Here is a 21,576-nt window from a genome sequence, read left to right as displayed (position 1 = left end):
CCATCACAGACCCCCCTCCCCATCACCACCCCCCTCCCCCAGAGTCACTCCTTTCCCTATCACAGCCCCTTTCCCCATCTTAGCACCCCTCCCCCATCGCAGACCCCTCCATCACAAACACTCCTGCTACCCATCACACCCCTACCTCTCCCTCCTCCCCAAAGCCCCTCCTCCCCATCGCAGCCCCACATTCCCCATCGCAGCCCCACCTCCCCCACTGCAGCTCCCCCCCCCCGTCGCAGACCCCGTCCGATCACAGATGCCCCTCCGACTCAGCACAGGCCCTCTCTCCATTCACAGTCTCCCTCTCTCCCATTAAAGCCCCTGTGCAATTCTGATCACTCTGTTATAGGAAGAATATTATTAAACTGGAGTGGGTTCAGAAAGGATTTATTAGGCTGTTGCCAGGAATTTGAGACATAAAATTAAAGTGGAAATGCTGGGACTTTTCTCACTGGAGTGTAGGAGTTTGAGAGGTGACCTTGTAGAGGTTTATACAATCATGACAGGCATAACGCTCCTTATGATGCTCCTTCATCAGTGTCACTCCGAAAGCTAGTGTGCTTCTAATTAAACCTGTTGGACTATAACCTGGTGTTGTGTGATTTTTAACTTTGTACACCCCAGTCCAACACCGGCATCTCCAAATCATGACAGGCATAGATAGCGTTAATGATTCGTGCGTTTTCCCTAGGATGGGAGATTTAAAGACTAGGGGCCATATTTTTAAGGTGAGAGAAGAGAGATTTAAAAAAGACGTGGGGGGGGGGGGGGCAAATTTTGTAACACAGAGGATGGTTTAGAATGAACTTCCTGAGGACACAGTTACAATGTTTAAAAGACACTTAAATAGGTACAAATATAGGAAAGGTTTGGAGGGATATGGGCCTGACGCAGGCAGATGGGATCAGTTTAATTTGGGATGATGTTGTCAAGGACTGGTTGGACTGAAGGGTTTATTATCATGCTGTATGACTCTGTGACTCCTCTCTCCCCCTCTCTCCTCCAACATTGCTCCCCTCTCTCACTCAACCACACCAAGTCCCAGGCCTCACTCCCTCAAGTTAGTTAGCTGTTGTGTTTATTTGATCACTGTCCGGGATGTTCTTCCATCGTCGGGGGGAGTGGCTGGCCCTGGACACTGGGAAGACGCGTCCCGTTCCCAATTGAGGAGCGGTCTCGTGTCCCAGTTTGATCCGCTCCCTTGGGCGACTGGTACGAATCCCACAAGAGAGACATCTGAATCAGACAGTGAGAGGAGGTCGATAGAAAATACGGCAAAAAGGGGCCAGGCAACTCTGTGCACAGACCAGGGTAAGAAAATTGACTTTTAAGTACTGCCTTGGTGCCCGGGATTGAGTTTTAGTAATTAATAAGGGACTAACGAAGGAACTCAATATGGGCTGTGCCGTGGGTAAGGAAAAAGCCTCCGAGGGAACAAAAGAAGAAAAAGGCAATGGAAATGGAGGCGGGGTCCCTGACAACATCCCTCCAGAAAGTCCGTTGGGCAGGATGTTGTAGAATTGGAAAAATAATACTTGTACAAGGGAAAAAAATGATTAAATATTGTTGCTTTGTATGGACTAAGGAATCCATTCTTTGTCCCGCCGTCTTCTGGCCAAAGTACAGGTCGGAGGAAGACTGGGTTTGTAAATATTTGAATTTATATGTCAATGAAAAACAGCCTTACAGTCAGGAGGAATCAGATTATGCTTCAAGTCGGATGGGCTAGTGGTTGAAGGGCTACTGAGGGTACACTTTGTAACTAAATCATGGCCAGACATCCAGAAAAGTATTCAAAAGATAGAGGGCTGAAGCAAGGAGCACCCAGAGGTGTTGTTGCGGGAAGCTCAGAAAGTGTCTGTGAGATATGGTGTGTGAGAGAGAGAGAACGAAAAGAGCTGTACAGCTGGTAGAAAGTTTAACCCTTTGTGATTTGGTTTGAATGCTCATTTGTTTGTTGGTGATTGAATGTTTGCGCTTTATTCCCTGGAGCTTGAGTTCCGGGACTGTTTTGAATCTGATTTTTATTATGGAAACTTAACATGATTTCTTTAAAGGTTAAGGATTCTATCGAGATTATGAAAAAAATGATAACTCCAGTTCTTTTTACAGGGCATGACTGCCTTACTATCAGTTTCTAACTAATCTCTTTTATCTTTACATAAAAGTGATTTATGGAGGACAGTTGAAGTTTCAGTTCAACATTAGATTGTAGTAAAAACAAAATTCGATGGTTAATATCTGTGACCTTGGATTCGGCCGTTGTTCATGCATTAGAAGTTTTTTTTAAACTTGAACAGACAAATTCTTTTAAGGTAGCTCCGATTATTTCACGACCTATAGCATTGTAATTGAGCAATGATTGGTCAGGACTACTTAAGAAAACTAATTTTGGATTTAAATTAAGGGACTAAAACTGGGTAATTATAGTGGATTTCAAATAGTGGATTGGGAACTGTATGCATTTTACATTTTAAATATTGAATACTGAATAAATGAATGTAAATAAATAAATATATTTACAAGTTAGGAACAGGCTTTAAAGTTAGTCAAGCATAAATTGATGTATTGGTATTTGAAGTTATGGGGAGCAAGAAATATTGCAATATTTCTTAAAAAAAATTCTCAAGGTCTAAATAAAACATTGGGTGATGAAGAACGGCCAATGGGTGGCCCTAAGGCTGTTCATTTGGTTAAATTGGGTCAACAATTGATCAGGCAACGTAACATGAGAAGTGGAAACAAAAGGCAAAAATAATGCTAGCCCACGGTTGGTGAGATAATAAAGAAAAGGACAAAACTAAAAGGAGAAAGAAACCGGAATGGTCAGGGAGGAGATGTTAAGGGGTCTGGTGGACAGGAACAAGGATCGAAGTGGAAATCCCCACAGGCAGGATGTTATTACTGTGAAAGGACGGGTCACTTTAAGAGAGAGTGTCCAGATTCGAAAAAGGAAGTGAAGACAGTACCGTTTAGGAACCTTGATGAAAAGTAGAGGTGTCGGGAGTTCCTGCCCCCGGGGACCCACCAGGAACCCTTGATAAATTTAGAGGTGGGACTTTATAAAGAGGACATAGTTTTCCTAGTCGATACAGGGGCAGCAAGGTCATCCTTAAAATTTAAGCCCAAGGCAGGGGGAGCGAAAGAGTTAATTGGATTATGGTGACAGTTTTGTGATGAGAGGCACGAAGAATCAGTTTTGCGCTCATGACAAAATACTGCCACCAAATTGGGACTGAAGTAACTGCAAATGGTGCTATGAAATCTGTTGAGGTTCTTAAAAATGAATGTGCTCGAGCAAAACAATTACAGAAACAGAATGAGAAAGCACAAGTGATTGGTAAACAAATAGAACTGCGCAATTACAGTTTTAAAAATGTTTTGGTCCTTTGTTGCATTTCCACCCTGAATTACAGATAATGCTTTTTATATTTATATAATATATAATTAATAATTAATATTTACAATAAATCGATTGTGTTAGCCTGAATCAATATTAATTGACAGGATCCCTTCACGCAGTCTCAGTGACCTGTCATATTGATTCATGGTTAATTTAAAACATGACCGCATTAATTCATTGTTAAGTAAAGAATGGAAAGCTACATTACTGGCTGATGAGGTAACGAGAAAAGCAGCTCTGAATCCACAGGAAGCGGTGATTTATTCCCTCATACCTACTGTCCCAGGTTCTCGGGAAGTTCCTATCTCTGGCCACTGCCAATCCCAGGAACTAAAGATTTGTTCTTAAAGAAGTATATACTGGGCTTGTCCTCCTCTTTCTCTTTCCTCAGGAAACAGGGTTTATTGGCACTGACTCCACCCCTTGAATTCACTGTTCATCCGATTCGACCGGGAGATCGGGTCTTAGTAAAATCATGGACAGGGACTAAATTGCAGCCGGATTGGGAAGGACCGTATCAGGCTCTTTTGACCGAAACGGCAACAAGGACGGCGGAGAAAGGCTGGACTCACGACACTCGGATCAAAGGGCCAGTGGAATCTCCAGTTGAGGAAGAAGTCTGGACAGCCGAATCAATGCAAGAACCGCTGAAACTCAGACTAAAGAGACTTTGAGTAACTGATTATACAGCGGCGACGCAAACACGGGATTATTTCTGTAGGATTGTATATTAAGTCTTTTTGTGCTTCAGCATGATTTTTAGAATACTGGGAATGCTTAGAGTTATGATGCTATCCCTCTTAGTATTGGGATTTTGTCAAATATCATTTTCATATGTATTATTAATGGTTCCTGAGTCTGATAATCCACAAGTAATACATGCTGATGCATGCACCTTAGTAAATTGTGGGGATGTAGATAATCAGAGACAGTACCGCAGCTCAGAGATACATCTTAAGTCCTATGGGGATGGCCTTGGGGATGGTACTTGGTATAATGGTCTCGTCACAGTACACCAGGCCCCCTTCCAACCAGCTCGCGATTGTCCTGATAAAAAGTGTAACCCAATATACCTAACGATAAAGAAAGCCACATGGCACGAAGCAATTCTGGGGGGGCACCTATGAGATACAATTAGATGAAACATTTGGGATAGAAATGAAAGTAAACGGGAAGGATTTCTCGGGCTGTTGTTTTCGAATTAGTGTAGGACAGGGAAAACGGGTAGAACTACTGGATAATAAGGTACAACCTTTGACCCCTCCCGATGACCCTAAAGTAGTAAAAATTATAGAGGTAAAGGACTTGAAACAGACCATTGAAATAGAAACTGGGTACGGGGATGCAAATGCCTGGGTTGAATGGGTAAAGTATACTGTAAAAAGTCTGAACAAGAGCAATTGCTATGCATGTGCCTCCAGTCGGCCAGTGGCCCAGGTGGTTCCCTTTCCACTCGGGTGGAAGCGAGACAGGAAGGGCATGAAATGTATGATAGCCCTGTATCAGGATGAGACTGCATGGAATGAGAGGAATTGTACCCCCCTATCTCTGATGTTCCCTCCCTTGGAGAAGAAAGATTTAAAAGCACCCCCCCCACTACGTTTTCAGCCGCAGTTGGAAATTACACGTTGTGTGTGCGTAGACGAGGTACAAATCGGTCTAGAGATTTGGGGGAGCTGAAATTGTGTACAGAGATTAAGAATGTTACCGAAACGGACAAGGGAGGTAACTACTCAACACTAAAGGTTCCCCGAGCGGATCTGTGGTTGGTACTGTGGAGGCAAAATACTGAGACCCACCCTACCTCCAGATTGGAAAGGGATATGTGCAATTGTACAATTGGCAATTCCATTTACCCTTGGCATTTGATAAGAAAAAGATAGTAGGGAAAAAGGGAAGGGGTAAGAGATTACTGTTAGACACTTCTTTCAATGACAGGATTTATCTAGACTCTATAGGAGTCCCTAGCGGGTTCAAGGTTCGCAACCAAATTGCAGCAGGCTTTGAGTCAGCTCTCTTCTGGTGGGTAACAATTAATAAAAATGTCGATTGGATAAATTACATTTTGTTTAATCAACAGTGATTTATAAATTATACAAGAGATGCGGTTAAAGGAATATCAGAACAGCTTGATGCAACAAATAGGATGGCATGGGAAAACAGAATGGCCCTTGATATGATTTTAGCAGAAAAAGGGTGTATGTGTGTGATGTTAGGAAGAAGCTGTTGTACCTTGATTCCTAATAACACTGCGTCTGATTCAATTACTCGGGCCTTAAGAGGATTGACTACCTTAGCAGAGGAACTGGCTGAGAATTCAGGAGTGGACACATCTCTCACAGGATGGCTTGAATCATGGTTTGTAAAATGGAAGGGGGTGGTGGTTTCCATCCTTACTTCCCTGATAGTAGTAGTCAGGGTATTGGTGGCCATTGGCTGTTGTATCGCACCCTCTTGCAAAGACTGATTGAGACAGCCTTAATGAAACAGATGCCCCTAAAGGGGAATCAGGCAGAGGAACTTTATCGACTAAATAATGAGGGGATGAGTGAGACCAAGGTGGATGAAATCTCCGGAATGATGCTTGCGAATCTTGGGGGCGATGCTTAAGAGAAAAATGCAGAAGGTAACCAATGGTAATTAAAGAAAAAGGGGAATTTTTGGGATATAGGTAAAGTAGTGTTACTTCTGCAATTATAATTACTTATGTAAGGTAAATGAACTCACACCAGTGTGTAATTGTTTCAACTAAGAGCTGAGTCAACAAGAATGCAAACTATGTGGAGTAAATTCATAATTGTTTTTGTATTAGCTAAAATTGTATGCAAGAGTGAAACGTGACTGCAAAACAATGGTAGATGTTACAGACAAATAGATAAGGTGCTGTGAGAATGTAGGTTAAGCCAGATATGCTTCCACAAGCAGTAGTTATAAGCATCTATTTCCCACTTTTACAGAAACACAGGAACAAACCCCAATTAAAAGATCATAAGGATCAGTATGGTTGGGGAATACAGATGAAGGGAGTAGATAATGATGAAGAAAGGATATACCTAACAATGACCTACAGCAGGATGAGGTCAAACAGCCTTGTGAGGCCAGAAATAAGCATTTTGTCACAGACAAGGCCGGATAAGGCAAGAGATAAACAAGAGTAATGGGTGCCGGTCTTAGAGAAGTGGAAGATGTAAACGGGGAGGAGCAATGGGATAAAAAAAAGGAACCAAATTACATAAATATCATGTACTAGTTGAATTCAGTGTGTGTGTGTCCCTGCCTTGTGGACAGTGGACATTGCACCCTCTTGCAAGGGTAAAATAAATGACACTACTGATTCAGATCTTGTCTCGGACTGAAATTATTGAAGTGAGTGAGATTTGTTTCTCACAATCACCAACATTTTTAGAATTGGTGCCAAAGCCCTGTTTAAACATGCATGTGCTAGTACCGGGCTACACTCACGTATGAAGCAGTGCATACTCTGTGCGTATATATGTGCTACCAACAAACACAGGCTTGATAATTAGCGTGGTTGGCCACATTATGTAAGTGCTGAAAATGTGTTGCTGGAAAAGCGCAGCAGGTCAGGCAGCATCCAAGGAACAGGGGAATCGACGTTTCGGGCATCAGCCCTTCTTCAGGAATGAGGAAAGTGTGTCCAGCAGGCTAAGATAAAAGGTAGGGAGGAGGGACTTAGGGGAGGGGCGTTAGGAATGCGATAGGTGGAGGGAGGTCAAGGTGAGGGTGATAGGCCGGAGTGGGGTGGGGGCGGAGAGGTCAGAAGAAGATTGCAGGTTAGGAAGGCGGTGCTGAGTTCGAGGGATTTGACTGAGACAAGGTGGGGGGAGGGGAAATGAGGAAACTGGAGAAATCTGAGTTCATCCCTTGTGGCTGGAGGGTTCCCAGGCGGAAGATGAGGCGCTTTTCCTCCAACCGTCGTGTTGCCATGGTCTGGCGATGGAGGAGTCCAAGGACCTGCATGTCCTTGGTGAAGTGGGAGGGGGAGTTGAAATGTTGAGCCACGGGGTGGTTGGGTTGGTTGGTGTGGGTGTCCCAGAGGTGTTCTCTGAAACGTTCCACAAGTAGGCGGCCTGTCTCCCCAATATAGAGGAGGCCACATCGGGTGCAGCGGATGCAATAGATGATGTGTGTGGAGGTGCAGGTGAATTTGTGGCGGATATGGAAGTGTCCCTTGGGGCCTTGGAGGGACGTAAGGGGGGAGGTGTGGGCGCAAGTTTTGCATTTCTTGCGGTTGCAGGGGAAGGTGCCGGGAGTGGAGGTTGGGTTGGTGAGGGGTGTGGACCTGACGAGGGAGTCACGGAGGGAGAGGTCTTTTTGGAAGGCTGATAGGGGAGGGGAGGGGAGGGAAATATGTCCCTGGTGGTGGGGTCCGTTTGGAGGTGGTGGAAATGACGAAGGATGGTACACTGGACATGGAGGTTGGTGGGGTGGTAGGTGAGGACCAGTGGGGCTCTGTCCTGGTGGCGGTTGGAGGGGCAGGACTCAAGGACGGAGGAGCGGGAAGTGTAAGAGATGCAGTGGAGGGCATCGTCGACTACGTCTGGGGGGAAATTGCGGTCCTTGAAGAAGGAGGTCATCTGGGTGGTACGGTTTTGGAACTGGTCCTCCTGGGAGCAGATGCGGCGGAGACGAAGGAATTGGGAATATGGGATGGCATTTTTAGAGGGGGCAGGGTGGGAGGAGGTGTAGTCTAGGTAGCTGTGGGAGTCGGTCGGTTTATAGTAAATGTCCATGTCGATTCGGTCACCCAAGATAGAAATGGAAAGGTCTAGGAAGGGGAGGGAGGAGTCTGAGACGGTCCAGGTGAATTTGAGGTTGGGGTGGAAAGTGTTAGTAAAGTGGATGAACTGTTCAACCTCCTCGTGGGAGCACGGGGCAGCGCCGATACAGTCATCAATGTAGCGGAGGAAAAGGTGGGGGGTGTAGCCACTATAGCTGCGGAAGATGGACTGTTCCACATATCCTACGAAGAGGCAGGCATAGCTGGGGCCCATGCGGGTGCCCATGGCTACTCCTTTGGTTTGGAGGAAGTGGGAGGATTGGAAAGAAAAGTTGTTCAGAGTGAGGACCAGTTCAGTCAGTCGAAGGAGGCTGTCAGTGGAAGGGTACTGGTTGGTACAGCGGGAAAGGAAGAAGCAGAGGGCTTTAAGTCCTTCGTGATGGGGGATGGAGGTGTACAGGGACTGGATGTCCATGGTGAAGATGAGGCATTGGGGACCGGGGAAGCGAAAATCATGGAGGAGGTGGAGGGGGTGGGTGGTGTCCCGAACGTAGGTAGGGAGTTCTTGGATTAAGGGGACAGGACCGTGTCGAGGTATGCAGAGATGAGTTCGGTGGGGCAGGAGCAGGCTGAGACAATGGGTCGGCCGGGGCAGTCAGGTTTGTGGATTTTGGGCAGGAGGTAGAAACGGGCGGTGCGGGGTCGTGGGACTATGAGGTTGGAGGCGGTGGATGGGAGATCCCCTGAGGTGATGAGGTTATGGATGGTCTTGGAGATGATGGTTTGGTGGTGGGAGGTGGGGTCATGGTCAAGGGGGCAGTAGGAGGAGGTGTCTGCGAGCTGGCGCTTAGCCTCAGCGGTGTAAAGGTGGTGCGCCAAACCACTACCGGGCCTCCCTTGTCTGCTGGTTTGATAGTGAGGTTGGGGTTGGAACAGAGGGAGTGGAGGGCTGCACGTTTCGAGGGTGAGAGGTTGGAGTGGGTGAGAGGGGTGGAGAGGTTGAGGCGGTCAATGTCACGGCAGCAGTTGGCTATGAAGAGATCGAGGGCGGGTAAGAGGCCAGCACGGAGTGTCCAGGTGGATGGGGTGTGTTGGAGGCAGGAGAAGGGGTCGTCAGAGGGTGGACGAGAATCTTGGTTGGAGAAGTAGGCATTATGTAAGTGCCTTCCTTGTTTTTCAGAACCCGCAGTGGGCCTTGAAACAAGCGCTCCAACATAGCAACGTGACCCACTGCATTGAGACCTCCCTCTGCAGCAGGACTCCCCAAAATGGGTCTCCAGAACCCCAAGTGGGGGCACAAGCTGAAATTTCAGGGTAGCAAGCTCTGGGGCCACAATGGCTAACATGGGGGGGCGGGGGGGGGGGGGGGGTCTGACCAACTTATAATAGCTGCACTCCCTCTCTAAAAGGCCTCAAAATTCCTGCCTCCACACCTCCACCAACTCCTATAAGAACTAGGAGCCAGAAGAGGGCCATTCAGCCCACGTTGCCATCCAATATGACCGTGACTGATCTCATCTCGACCTCCACTCTCCATAAACCTTCAACCCATTATGAATTAAAAACCTATCTCCTCCTTAGATATACTCCATGTCCTGGGATCCACCACACCCTAGACACGACCCTTTGCGAGAGGTAACTTCTCATCACTGTTTTGAAGCCCCTTTGCACAAGAACCATGAACTTGCATTTTCCTAGATTGTCCCACCTGAGGTAACATCCTTTCTGCACATTACTGTTGTCAATTCCTTTCAGGGGTCCTTTATAAACCTCAATCAAATCTCCTGTCATTCTTCCAAACTCCAGAGAGTATAGGCCTAAGCTGCTCAATCTCTCTTCATAGGACAGAACCCTCATCTCTGGAATCGGCCTAGTGAATCTGATCTGAACTGCCTCCAATGCAACTACATCCTGCCTCAAGAAAGGGGATTAAAATTGTCCACAATACTCCAGGTGCCATCTCATTGATGCATTATACAGTTATGTCAGCATTTCCCTACTTTTATACTCAATTCCGTTAACAATAAATTCACAACTTCCATTTCCATTCCTTATTACCAGCTTTACCTACATAACAGGTTTCTGTGATTCATGCACACTGTCACCCAGATCTCTCTGCACTAAAGCAACTCTAAAGTTTCTCTCCGTTTAGATAATAAATGTCTTTCTATTCCTTTGACCAAAATGGGCAACCTCACACTTATCCAGGTTAAACTATATCTCTCAGGTCTCTCTCTCTCCCTGAGCCCTCTCACAGGTCACTGTGTTGCTGCTTCTGATGAAGAAGTCATGACAATTTACAAGCTTCAATATAGGGTCACAACAGGAAAAGGTTCAGGAAGCAAAGATCTATAATCCTTCCAGCTTCATTTGAACAACCTTAAATCTTAACCATTCACATTTTCTGTTGGACATTTAACACCTTCTTAGCATGTGTGTCTCTGTCCTGATGATGGCTTATGAAACGTCGATTCTCCTGCTCCTCAGATGCTGCCTAATCTGCTGTGCTTTTCCAGCACCACACTCTTCGACTCTGATCTCCGACATCTGCAGCCCTCACTTTCAACGTCTTGAAAGAGTTCAGAAAAGATTTACAGGGATGTTGCCAGATTTGGAGAGTTTGAGTTATTAGGAGAGGTTAAACAGGCTGGGGCTGTTTTCCTTGGAGCGTCAGAGGCTACGGGGTGACCTTATAGAGGTTTATAAAATCATGATGGGCATGGATAGGGTAAATAGACAAAGTCTTTTCCCTGGGGTCAGGGAGTCCAGAACTAGAGGGCATAGGTTTAGGGTGAGAGGGGAAAGATATAAAAGAGACTTAAGGGGCAACTTTTTCACGCAGAGGGTGGTACGTGTATGGAATGAGCTGCCAGAGGAAGTGGTGGAGGCTGGTACAATTGCAACATTTAAATGACATTTGGATGGGGATATGAATAGAAAGGGTTTAGAGGGATATGGACCCAGTGTTGGCAGGTGGGACTAGATTGGGTTGGGATATCTGGTCAGCATTGATGAGTTGGACCGAAGGGTCTGTTTCCATGCTGTACATCTCTATGATTCTGTGGCTTTGTCTGTATCTGATTGTCACTTCCTGTGCCCTTGCCTTCATCCCTTCTACCTATAATTCAGTCCTGCCCCACACTCTTACATCTACCCTGTCCTTCCCGTCAAACTCTATATTTGCTTAGAAACGATTCATCTTAAATAACTTCCAACTTTGATAAAGGGTCCTCAACCTGGAACCCTAACTCTCTTCTTCCATCTACATGTCAGTGCCTGACCTGTTCAGCATTTCAAAAATTTCCCATTTTTAGTTCAGCTTTCCTGTAGCTTTCCAGCGTTTGCTTTGGATTCGGCGAATGCACCAGCCGACTTGCAAAGCTCTGTCCAGGCACAGATACAGCCAGTGGGAAACACCCATGATATGGAAGTAGTGAATTTAGAAACAGCTGCCACTGCCAATCTCAACCCCCAGGGGTTTTTAAGTTGTTGCTGAAAGGGAGATGGAGATTGTCTGCGACTGAGGCTGGACACACAGTCAGAGTTTTTGTGGGCTTGTCTGTTTGCTCTGAGACCCCTGCCCTCGCTGAGCCACACCCAAGCAGGAAACCCACCCCTTGTTCATTTCCTGACAGCCAGGAAGTGACTATCTTACAGGAAAATGGGATTGAGTGAGGGGAGGAGAGAGGCAAGGATGGTGTGAGGACATAGCAGGCGGTGGAAGCTAATTCTCATTCTTTTATGGGATACGGACATCACCGGCTAAGGCAACATTTACCGGGAGTTGAGCTGCCAAGAGGGGGAGAGAAAAGTACAAAAAAAATCATTGAAGCTTCATTTTTTGAAGTATACAAGATGGGTCAAACCAGTATGTGTTTTGGGTATAAACAATGACTGCAGATGCTGAAAACCAGAGTCTAGATTAGAGTGGTGCTGGAAAAGCACAACAGTTCAGGCAGCATCCAAGGAGCAGGAAAATCGACATTTCGGGCAAAAGCCTTTCATCAGGAATACAGGCAGAGAGCCTGAAGGGTGGAGAGATAAATGAGAGGAGGGGGTGGGGGTGGGGAGAAAGTAGCATAGAGATGTGTTATATGCAATGTTTACAGTTTTTCTTCTCTTATCTGTGCTGATAGGGAGGAGGGAAGAGGATTTCGACTTCCCAACAGTTTAGTTCCACATCAGGATGGTGTGGGGCTTGGAAGGGAACTTGGAGGCGGAGTCTTTTCCATCTGCTTTGGAAGGTGAGTAGCACTGAGGGTCAACCTAGAGCACATGGTTGGCAGTGGCTGAAAAAAAGGCAGCTGACCTTTCACAGTTTCAGTGAAAGCAACACTTCAGTATTGAGGCTTGGCTCGGGGCCAAGTACATCAGTTTGGAAACGCTCAGCATTGAAAGGTGTGCAATTAGCACAGGACTTTGACAGTCACAGGAGAAGGGAAGTTTAAAAAAAAGACTCCGACGATCTGCACTTTGGAATCCACAGTGAAGTGCAGGATGAGATAGCGCGGCAGCCCTTTCCACAACACCCCCAAAAAAACAAACTAACAACCACAGCTTCTGAAAAACCACTTAAACTCTGCTTCCTCTCCTACCTTTTGTCTCCTGTAAAACATGGTTCCGGTGAGTTAATTCGGGACAAACAATGTGAACTAAACTGAAGCAACGGAACATGTCTGTCTCAAAATGACAATGAGATAACCTCAGAGCTCTACTGCACTGACGATACAGAGGACATTGACCAGGATTTGGAGGTGCCGGTGTTGGGACTGGGGTGTACAAAGTTAAAAATCACACAACACCAAAGTGTGTGCTTCCAGTTAACCCTGTTGGACAATAACCTGGTGTGTGATTTTTTGACATTAACCAGAGAAGGAGTAGACATACCGTAATCCGGCGGTGCTGATTTATCTCAGAGTAGAAGGTCGCGTGTTGAAAGAGGCATCTCCGAAATCAAAATGACTAAATAAGTGTATAAGCAAATCGAAAGTGCAACTCGGAACTGAAGAACCAAAGCCCTTTTCACACGCCCAAGGGACCACTGTCCAAGTAACATAAATATTTCTGCAGTGGCCCTAATGTTATTTTCTTTATGGTATTATTTTCGTTGGACTGTGATACTGAGGGATATGGATTCAAGGCACAGTTCAAAGGCGGGTGATGATGGAACAGCATTGACGGGTTGAATTGGCCTTCTCTTCCGAGGTTTCAAACAAGGGGAAGAAAGTGAGGACTGCAGATGCTTGAGATCAGAGTCAAAAAAAAAATGTGCTGCTGGAAAAGCACAGCCGGTCAGGCAGCATCCAAGGAGCAGCAGAGTCGACGTGAGCACAAGAACTTTGACTCTCCCGCACCCCCGATGCTGCCTGACCGGCTGTGCTTTTCCAGCAGCACACTTTTTGACTGGGTTTCAGACAAGCAGATTGAGTTTCTTGACCAAAAATCCAGTCGTAGTTCATTCACACAGTTACAACCCCGCCCCAGGTTAGGAAGAGGAGTAGCAGTGTGGGTCATCCTATGGCACGTAGTTTGCAGTGGCTCAATAAGGCAGCTTAACTTTAACAGCAACAGTGAAAACAAAACTTCACCTGCACTGTTCAAAATCCCAAATTTGCACATACTCAATCATAATTAAGACAAAGTCTCAGAGGTGGCACAGTGGTTAGCACTGCTGCCTCACAGCGCCAGAGACCAGGGTTCAATTCCTGCCTCAGGTGACTGTCTGTGTGGAGTTTGCACATTCTCCCTGTGTCTGCATGGGTTTCCTCCGGGTGCTCTGGTTTCCTCCCATAGTCCAAAGATCAGGTGAATTGGCCATGCTAAATTACCCATAGTGTTAGGTAAGGGGTAAATGTAGGGGTATGGGTGGGTTGCGCTTCGGCGGGGCGGTGTGGATTTGTTGGGCCGAAGGGCCTGTTTCCACACTGTAAGTAATCTAAGCCACACAATACCAGGTTATAGTCCAACAGGCTTATTTGAAATCACATGCTTTTGGAGTGCTGCTCCTTCATCAGGTGAAGGGACAATATGTGTTACTGTAGAGATACAGGTCTGCACCTCTCAGACCATTGCAGAACGTTTTGATATGTGGCACTCTATTATAAAGGTATCCACCTTCATTCAGTCAGTCGAAAGGTGTGTGTAACATACAGTAACCACAGAACCCAGACAATATGTGTATGTAATATTGTAGCCTTGTAATTAGCATTGACTCATAAGTAATAGTGACACTTCACTGAAGAAGGAGCAGCGCTCCTAACGTTTGTGATTTCAAATAAATCTGTTGGATTATAACCTGGTGTTGTGTGACTTCTGACCTTGTCCACCCCAGTCCAATACCGACACCTCACGTCATGATTAAAACAGACAAAGGAAAATAGTTTCACAGTAACCCAGAGGTGGAAAAAGAATACAGACATGCAACTCTTTTGTCTTCAATGTGAGTTAAAATTTAAAAATGTAGTCAGTTTTTAAACTCTTCTAAGTGAATGATCTTTTTTTTAGATTAGATTACTTACAGTGTGGAAACAGGCCCTTCGGCCCAACAAGTCCACACCGCCCTGCCGAAGCGCACCCACCCATACCCCTGCATCTACCCCTTACCTAACACTACGGGCAATTTAGCATGGCCAATTCACCTGACCTGCACATCTTTGGAGTGTGGGAGGAAACCGGAGCACCCGGAGGAAACCCACGCAGACACGGGGAGAATGTGCAAACTCCACACAGATAGTTGCCTGAGGCGGGAATTGAACCCGGGTCTCTGGCGCTGTGAGGCAACAGTGCTAACCACCGTCTCTCTGAGACTTGGAGGTGCCGGTGTTGGACTGGGGTGGACAAAGTTAAAAATCACACGACACCAGGTTATAGTCCAACAGGTTTATTTGGAAGCACTAGCTTTCTGAGCACCGCTCCTTCGTCAGGTGGTTGTGGAGGTTAAGATTATGCTCACAGAATTGAGAGCCAAAGGAGTCCAGTGTTGTGGAGTGTGATACAGTAAACAATCTTGGATTAAAATTTATAATGGGATATTATAATGGGATATGCTGGTTTCTGATCTTTGATATGTAAACCCCAGAACTTCTTTTAAATTACATTCTCAAATTAGCTCATCTTTTTAAACAATAGGTGTGAAGTCTGTCTGTGACCCAATGCTATGTCAGACTGACAAACCCTCTGTATAGTTTTACAGAGTTTTACATGGATTCATGCAGTTTTGAGCAAAATAAAATGTAATTCTACAAAAACAAATTCACCCCTATATGCGCATGCATGTAGGAGTGACAGATTGAGTGTGCATGTGATAGTGTGTGTGTGTGTGAAAGAGTGTAATGGGGTATGTGTAAGAGGGTGCGTGTGTTGGTGTGCGTGTGGGTGGTGTATCTGTGTGCATTTTAGAGAGAGCTTGTGTGTGAGGGAGGGTCTGCGTGGGTGTGTGAGTATGAAAGAGTGTGTGTGTGTCTGAGATCTACTTACTCCTTTTGCCTGTATTCACCTGAAAAAATTACCTTATTTTACCCTTTCAAATTTATTTTAGATTTGCCTAAGCTGTTTCCTTAGGCTTTGGAACTTATGCTTCAGGAACTAACTCATAACTACCTAGAAAACCCTTTTATACAGTTTCATAATCCTGACACGGAAGCATCAATTTCATGCGCTCTACAATGGGCAGTGTCCAGTTTCCCTTTGGCCACTTAAGTTGTTTTGCTGTTTTCTCAAATGAAATGAAAAAATCTCCACATCCTTATCAGCATTTTCAGTTCAACATCTGCAATATTTTCTCTTGTGACTGGTTACCATAGTTGGCTGTTGAACTGGGCGAGATAGTTGGAGACAGACACTGGCCCTTATAGTAGCACAACCTATACTGCTCATAATGTTATAACAACATCCAGTAAAATTCAGTTCCCATTGTTTGCATTCTGAAACTCCTCCCCCACTACCAAACACCAAAACAGAGCAATTGGTTGCTGTAATTCTGCAAATGATGGTTGGTGATGTTTATGATTTTGTATGTATATGTTATCACGGGAAAACATTTATCACAGAAAATTCAGGTTCTTCCTTAGTTAGAGGTCTTAAAGTTTATTTCAACACTACTTACGAGGCCATGATATCACATATACAATGTCTGGGTTCAATGCTTCCTGAGGTTACTGTATGTTACACATATCTTTAGGTAACTGACTCCATTACACAGAGAGAGTGACTGAATAGAGGTTGATACCTTATAATGGAGTGCCACATATCGAGATATCTGAAAGGTGCAGATCTGTATGGTCTAGAATCTTTGCATTAACACATCATCCCCATTTTCTGATAAATTAATAAAATTAATAAAAAGATGCATATTGTGAGATATTATGTTATAAACCTCTTCACTAACCCACTCACAAGCACTTTACATTTATTTATTCATAACTCCTGTACTAACCCACTCACAAGCAAACACTGTGTTCCGTTTCATTCATTCATAACTCCCCGGTACAATATGGTTTCATTCATTCATTCATAAAACTGCAGTTTTGAGTACATTTTACTATTACCAGATAAACTAAAATTAAAGCAATACTTCCAAACCTATTACTGCTCCTTCATACCTTCAACCTTTATCAGACCTACTTATATCAAAAGCTACCTCTGAATAAGTATCCAAGATTACTGACCTATATTCAGAAGAACACCATCCCCACCATCGTGTCTCCATGACCTACCTGAAAGTACAGAAAGATGATAACATTAATCAGTCCTTACCCACCTTCTCTCAGACCTGAATAGATTGCAGAACACCAAACGTTTTCCCCAATTAGTACGTACTTGTTGAATACCTTTTATCAGGGCCACAATCACCTTAACTGACAAAATAGCGCTTAGGTGAAATTGCATTAATGAATGAAACCATAAAATACCACAGCTGTGGTAATCAGTTTAATATCCTTTATTCCTTTATTAAGTACAGGTATAATTTCTAACTTATTTAGAGTATATAGGCCTAGTATTTTTACTAACATTTACTAACTTAAAAGACAAGGACTAATAACTCTTAATTACTCAAGCAGTCCGGAGAGAGTTCTTAATTAATCCCACCTAAAGTAACAGCTAATACTTAGCAAATGTTTAGGCCATCTCATGTGTACTATAGATAAAACATTGTTATACCATAGTTATGGAAGTGTAATATATGTAAGAACTGTGTGTAAAGAGGCTACTGCAAGAACTGTATTTCAGGATTCTATTGCTGCCTTGAATTTGTGCTACTGCGGTGACTGAATAAAGAGACTATTTTCACCAGTTACTGATTTCAGTCATTATTTGAACACAATCCCACAATACATTCTATACATTCAGATAACACCTTGGTAGATATACAACATGACTAGATCAGTATAATTACTGGAATGTCACAAAGAAACAAAGGTCATTGAGTATATTTAAAAACAGAGATCGATAAGTTCTTGATTGCCAAGGGGTCAAAGGTTATTGGGGAAAAAGCAGGAAATTGGGTTTGAAAAACCTGTCCGCCATGATTGAATGGCAGAGCAGAGATGATGGGCAGAATGGCCTAATTTCTGCACCTATGTCTCATGGAAACACAGAAAATAGGAACAGGAATTGGCCATTTGGTCCTTGATCTGATACCACCAGTCATTATGATCCTGGCTGATCATCTGACTCATCAAACTGTTCCTGCTTTCTCCCCCACATCCTTTGATTCCCCTTTAGTCTCAAGCGCGACATCCACTTCCTTTTTAAAACCAAATACTGCTTTCTGTGATAGTGAATTCCACAACCTCACCACTTTCTGGGTGAAGAAATTTCCCCTCGTCTCAATCCGAAATGGTTTACCCCATATCCTTTAGACTGTGACCCTGTGTTCTGGATTTCTCAATCACTGGGAACATCCTTTCTGAATCTACCCTGTAAGGACCTGTTAGAATTGTATACGTTTCTATGAGATCCGACATCATTTTTCCGAAACAAGTGTACAGAAATTGTTGGAAAAGCTCAGCAGGTCTGGCAGCATCTGTGCCGAGAAATCAGAGTGAACGTTTCGGGTTCAGTGACCTGTCCTCAGAACTGGGCTTTTCATTCTTCTGAACACCAGCAAACATAATCCCTATTGATTCAATCTCCACTCATACATCAGTCCTGCCACCCCAGGAATCAGTTTTTGTCGGCAAGCATGTTCTTCCTCAGATAAGGAGATCAGGACTGCACACAATATTTCGGGTATAATCTCACTAGGGTCCTGTGGAATTGCAGCAACATCTCTGCTCCTGTACTCAACTCCTGTTGCTATAACTAGGAGAAAGTGAGGACTGCAGATGCTGGAGATCAGAGCTGAAAAATGTGTTGCTGGAAAAGCGCAGCAGGTCAGGCAGCATCCAAGGAGCAGGAGAATCGACGTTTTAGGGCATAAGCCCTTCTTCAGGAATGAGGAGGGTGTGCCAAGCAGGCTAAGATAAAAGGTAGGGAGGAGGGACTTGGGGGAGGGGCGTTGGGAATGCCATAAATGGAAGGAGGTTAAGGTGAGGATGATAGGCCGGAGAGGGGGTGGGGGTGGAGAAATCAAGAAGGCGGTGCTGAGTCCGAGGGTTGGAACTGAGATAAAGTAGGGAGAGATGAAATGAGAAAGCCGGAGACATCTGCATTCATCCCTTGTGGTTGTGGTTCTGTTCACCGAGCTGGGAATTTGTGTTGCTGACATTTCGTCCCCTGTCTAGGTGACATCCTCAGTGCTTAGGAGCCTCCTGTGAAGCGCTTCTGTGATCTTTCCTCCGCCATTTATAGTGGTTTGAATCTGCTGCTTCCGGTTGTCAGTTCCAGCTGTCCGCTGCAGTGGCCGGTATATTGGGTCCAGTTCGATGTGCTTATTGATTGAGTCTGTGGATGAGTGCCATGCCTCCAGGAATTCCCTGGCTGTTCTCTGTTTGGCTTGTCCTATAATAGTAGTGTTGTCCCAGTCGAATTCATGTTGCTTGTCATCTGCGTGTGTGGCTACTAAGGATAGCTGGTCGTGTCGTTTCGTGGCTAGTTGGTGTTCATGGATGCGGATCATTAGCTGTCTTCCTGTTTGTCCTATATAGTGTTTTGTGCAGTCCTTGCATGGGATTTTGTACACTACATTGGTTTTGCTCATGCTGGGTATCGGGTCCTTTGTTCTGGTGAGTTGTTGTCTGAGAGTGGCTGTTGGTTTGTGTGCTGTTATGAATCCTAGTGGTCATCGTAGTCTGGCTGTCAGTTCGGAAATGCTCTTGATGTATGGTAACGTGGCTAGTCCTTTGGGTTGTGGCATGTCCTCGTTACGTTGTCTTTCCCTTAGGCATCTGTTCATGAAATTGCGGGGGTATCCGTTTTTGGCGAATACATTGTATAGGAGTTCTTCTTCCTCTTTCTGCAGTTCTGGTGTGCTGCAGTGTGTTGTGGCCCTTTTGAACAGTGTCTTGATGCAACTTCTTTTGTGTGTGTTGGGGTGGTTGCTTTCGTAGTGTACAAAATCCCATGCAAGGACTGCACAAAACACTACATAGGACAAACAGGAAGACAGCTAACGATCTGCATCCATGAACACCAACTAGCCACGAAACGACACGACCAGTTATCCTTAGTAGCCACACACGCAGATGACAAGCAACATAAATTCAACTGGGACAACACTCCTATTATAGGACAAGCCAAAACAGAGAACAGCCAGGGAATTCCTAGAGGCATGGCACTCATCCACAGATTCAATCAATAAGCACATCGACCTGGACCCAATATACCGACCACTGCAATGGACAGCTGGAACTGACAACCGGAAGCGGCAGAGACAAACCACTACAAATGCCGGAGGAAAGATCACAGAAGCGCTTCACAGGAGGCTCCCAAGCACTGAGGATGTCACCTAGACAGGGGACAAAACGTCTCCAACACAAGTTCCCAGCTCGGCGAACAGAACCACAACAATGAGCACCCAAGCTACAAATTTTCTCACAAACTTTGATTCATCCCTTGTGGTTGGAGGGTTCCTAGGCGGAAGATGAGGCGCTCTTCCTCCAGGCGTCGTGTTTCCATGGTCTGGCAATGGAGGAGGCCAAGGACCTGCATGTCCTTGGCGGAGTGGGAGAGGGAGTTAAAGTGTTCAGCCACGGGGCGGTTGGGTTGGTTGGTGCGAGTGTCCCAGAGGTGTTCTCTGAAACATTCCCCAATGTAGAGGGGGCCATATTCGGGTGTAGCGGATACAGTAAATGATGACCAGACCATGGCAACACGACGCCTGGAGGAAGAGCGCCTCATCTTCCGCCTCAGAACCCTCCAACCACACGGGATGAATGCAGATTTCTCCAGCTTTCTCATTTCCCCTCCCCCCACCTTATCTTAGTCCCAACCCTCGGACTCAGCAGCGCCTTCTTGACCTGCAATCTTTTTCCCGACCTCTCCGGCCCCACCCCCTCTCCGGCCTATCACCCTCACCTTAACCTCCTTCCACCTATCGCATTCCCAACACCCCTCCCCAAAGTCCCTCTTCCCTACCTTTTATCTTAGCCTGCTTGGCACACCCTCCTCATTCCTGAAGAAGGGCTTATGCCCGAAACGTCGATTCTCCTGCTCCTTGGATGCTGCCTGACCTGCTGCACTTTTCCAGCAACACATCTTTCAGCTCCTATTGCTATAATGATGAATATATCATTTGCCTTCTCTGCCTGCATGCTGTGATCTACACGTACAGATCTAATCTAGTCTTAAAATCAATACAACAGTGGCATCAGTAGGAAGAGCTTTATTATTTAAATGCAGTCACAAGAGTGCTCATCACCACACCCATCCTTCCCAGTGTGTAGGCAAGCAATCTCTTTCATCCCTTATTTCAATTACCAACAAAAAGTGTTGCAACAAGGGTTTTTTTTCTTGTAAGTAGGGAAAGTGTTAGGTGTTAGGGACTAATTGGCTTACTCTAAGAAGTTAAGAGAAAAAAAAGTGCAGATTATGGAATCCAAAGTAGACCAGCAAGAGGAACACAGCAAGCCTGCTCAATTACTTTGCTGGAAGGAGTTAGTACAGGGAGCAATGAAAATAAAGAACTGCAAATAGAGCCAGAGAGATATACAGCATGGAAACAGTCCCTTTGGTCCAACTCGTCCATGCTGACCAGATATCCTAACCTAATCTAGTCCCACCTACCAGCACTTGGCCCATATCCCTCGAAACCATTCCTATATCCATCCAATTAAATGGTATAATTGTACCAGCCTCCATTCTGGATTAGTGGTGCTGGAAAAGCACAGCAGTTCAGACAGCATCCAAGGAGCAGGGAAATCGACATTTCGGGCAAAAGCCCTTCATCAGGAATACAGGCAGAGAGCCTGAAGGGTGGAGAGATAAATGAGAGGAGGGTGGGGATGGGGAGAAAGTAGCTTAGAGTACAATAGGTGAGTGGGGGAGGGGA

At 45.3% G+C, this 21,576-nt stretch overlaps 1 protein-coding gene across 8 annotated transcripts in view; it reads right to left on the bottom strand.

The window, feature by feature from the left end:
* LOC140464888 (serpin B6-like) overlaps positions 1-21,576 on the bottom strand; it is a 56,954-nt gene that overhangs the window by 33,899 nt on the left and 1,479 nt on the right. Inside the window, exon 2 of one of the 8 annotated variants that reach the window (XM_072560470.1) lies at positions 16,814-16,861. The exons of 1 other annotated variant lie outside the window; for it this stretch is intronic. Coding sequence is in view for 3 of the 7 variants with exons in the window: in XM_072560467.1 (XP_072416568.1) it covers position 3,685 (1 nt within the window). In the remaining 4 variants the exon portion in view is untranslated. Of the gene's footprint in view, positions 1-3,614; positions 3,840-12,742; positions 12,763-13,034; positions 13,188-16,813; positions 16,862-21,576 lie in introns of those variants that run through there. 6 more of the 8 variants (XM_072560469.1, XM_072560472.1, XM_072560468.1 and 3 more) reach the window with 6 other exon arrangements.

The sequence above is a fragment of the Chiloscyllium punctatum genome, chromosome 41, assembly GCF_047496795.1.
Source record: "Chiloscyllium punctatum isolate Juve2018m chromosome 41, sChiPun1.3, whole genome shotgun sequence".
Taxonomy (NCBI): domain Eukaryota; kingdom Metazoa; phylum Chordata; class Chondrichthyes; order Orectolobiformes; family Hemiscylliidae; genus Chiloscyllium; species Chiloscyllium punctatum.
This window is presented reverse-complemented; position numbering and strand designations above follow the sequence as displayed.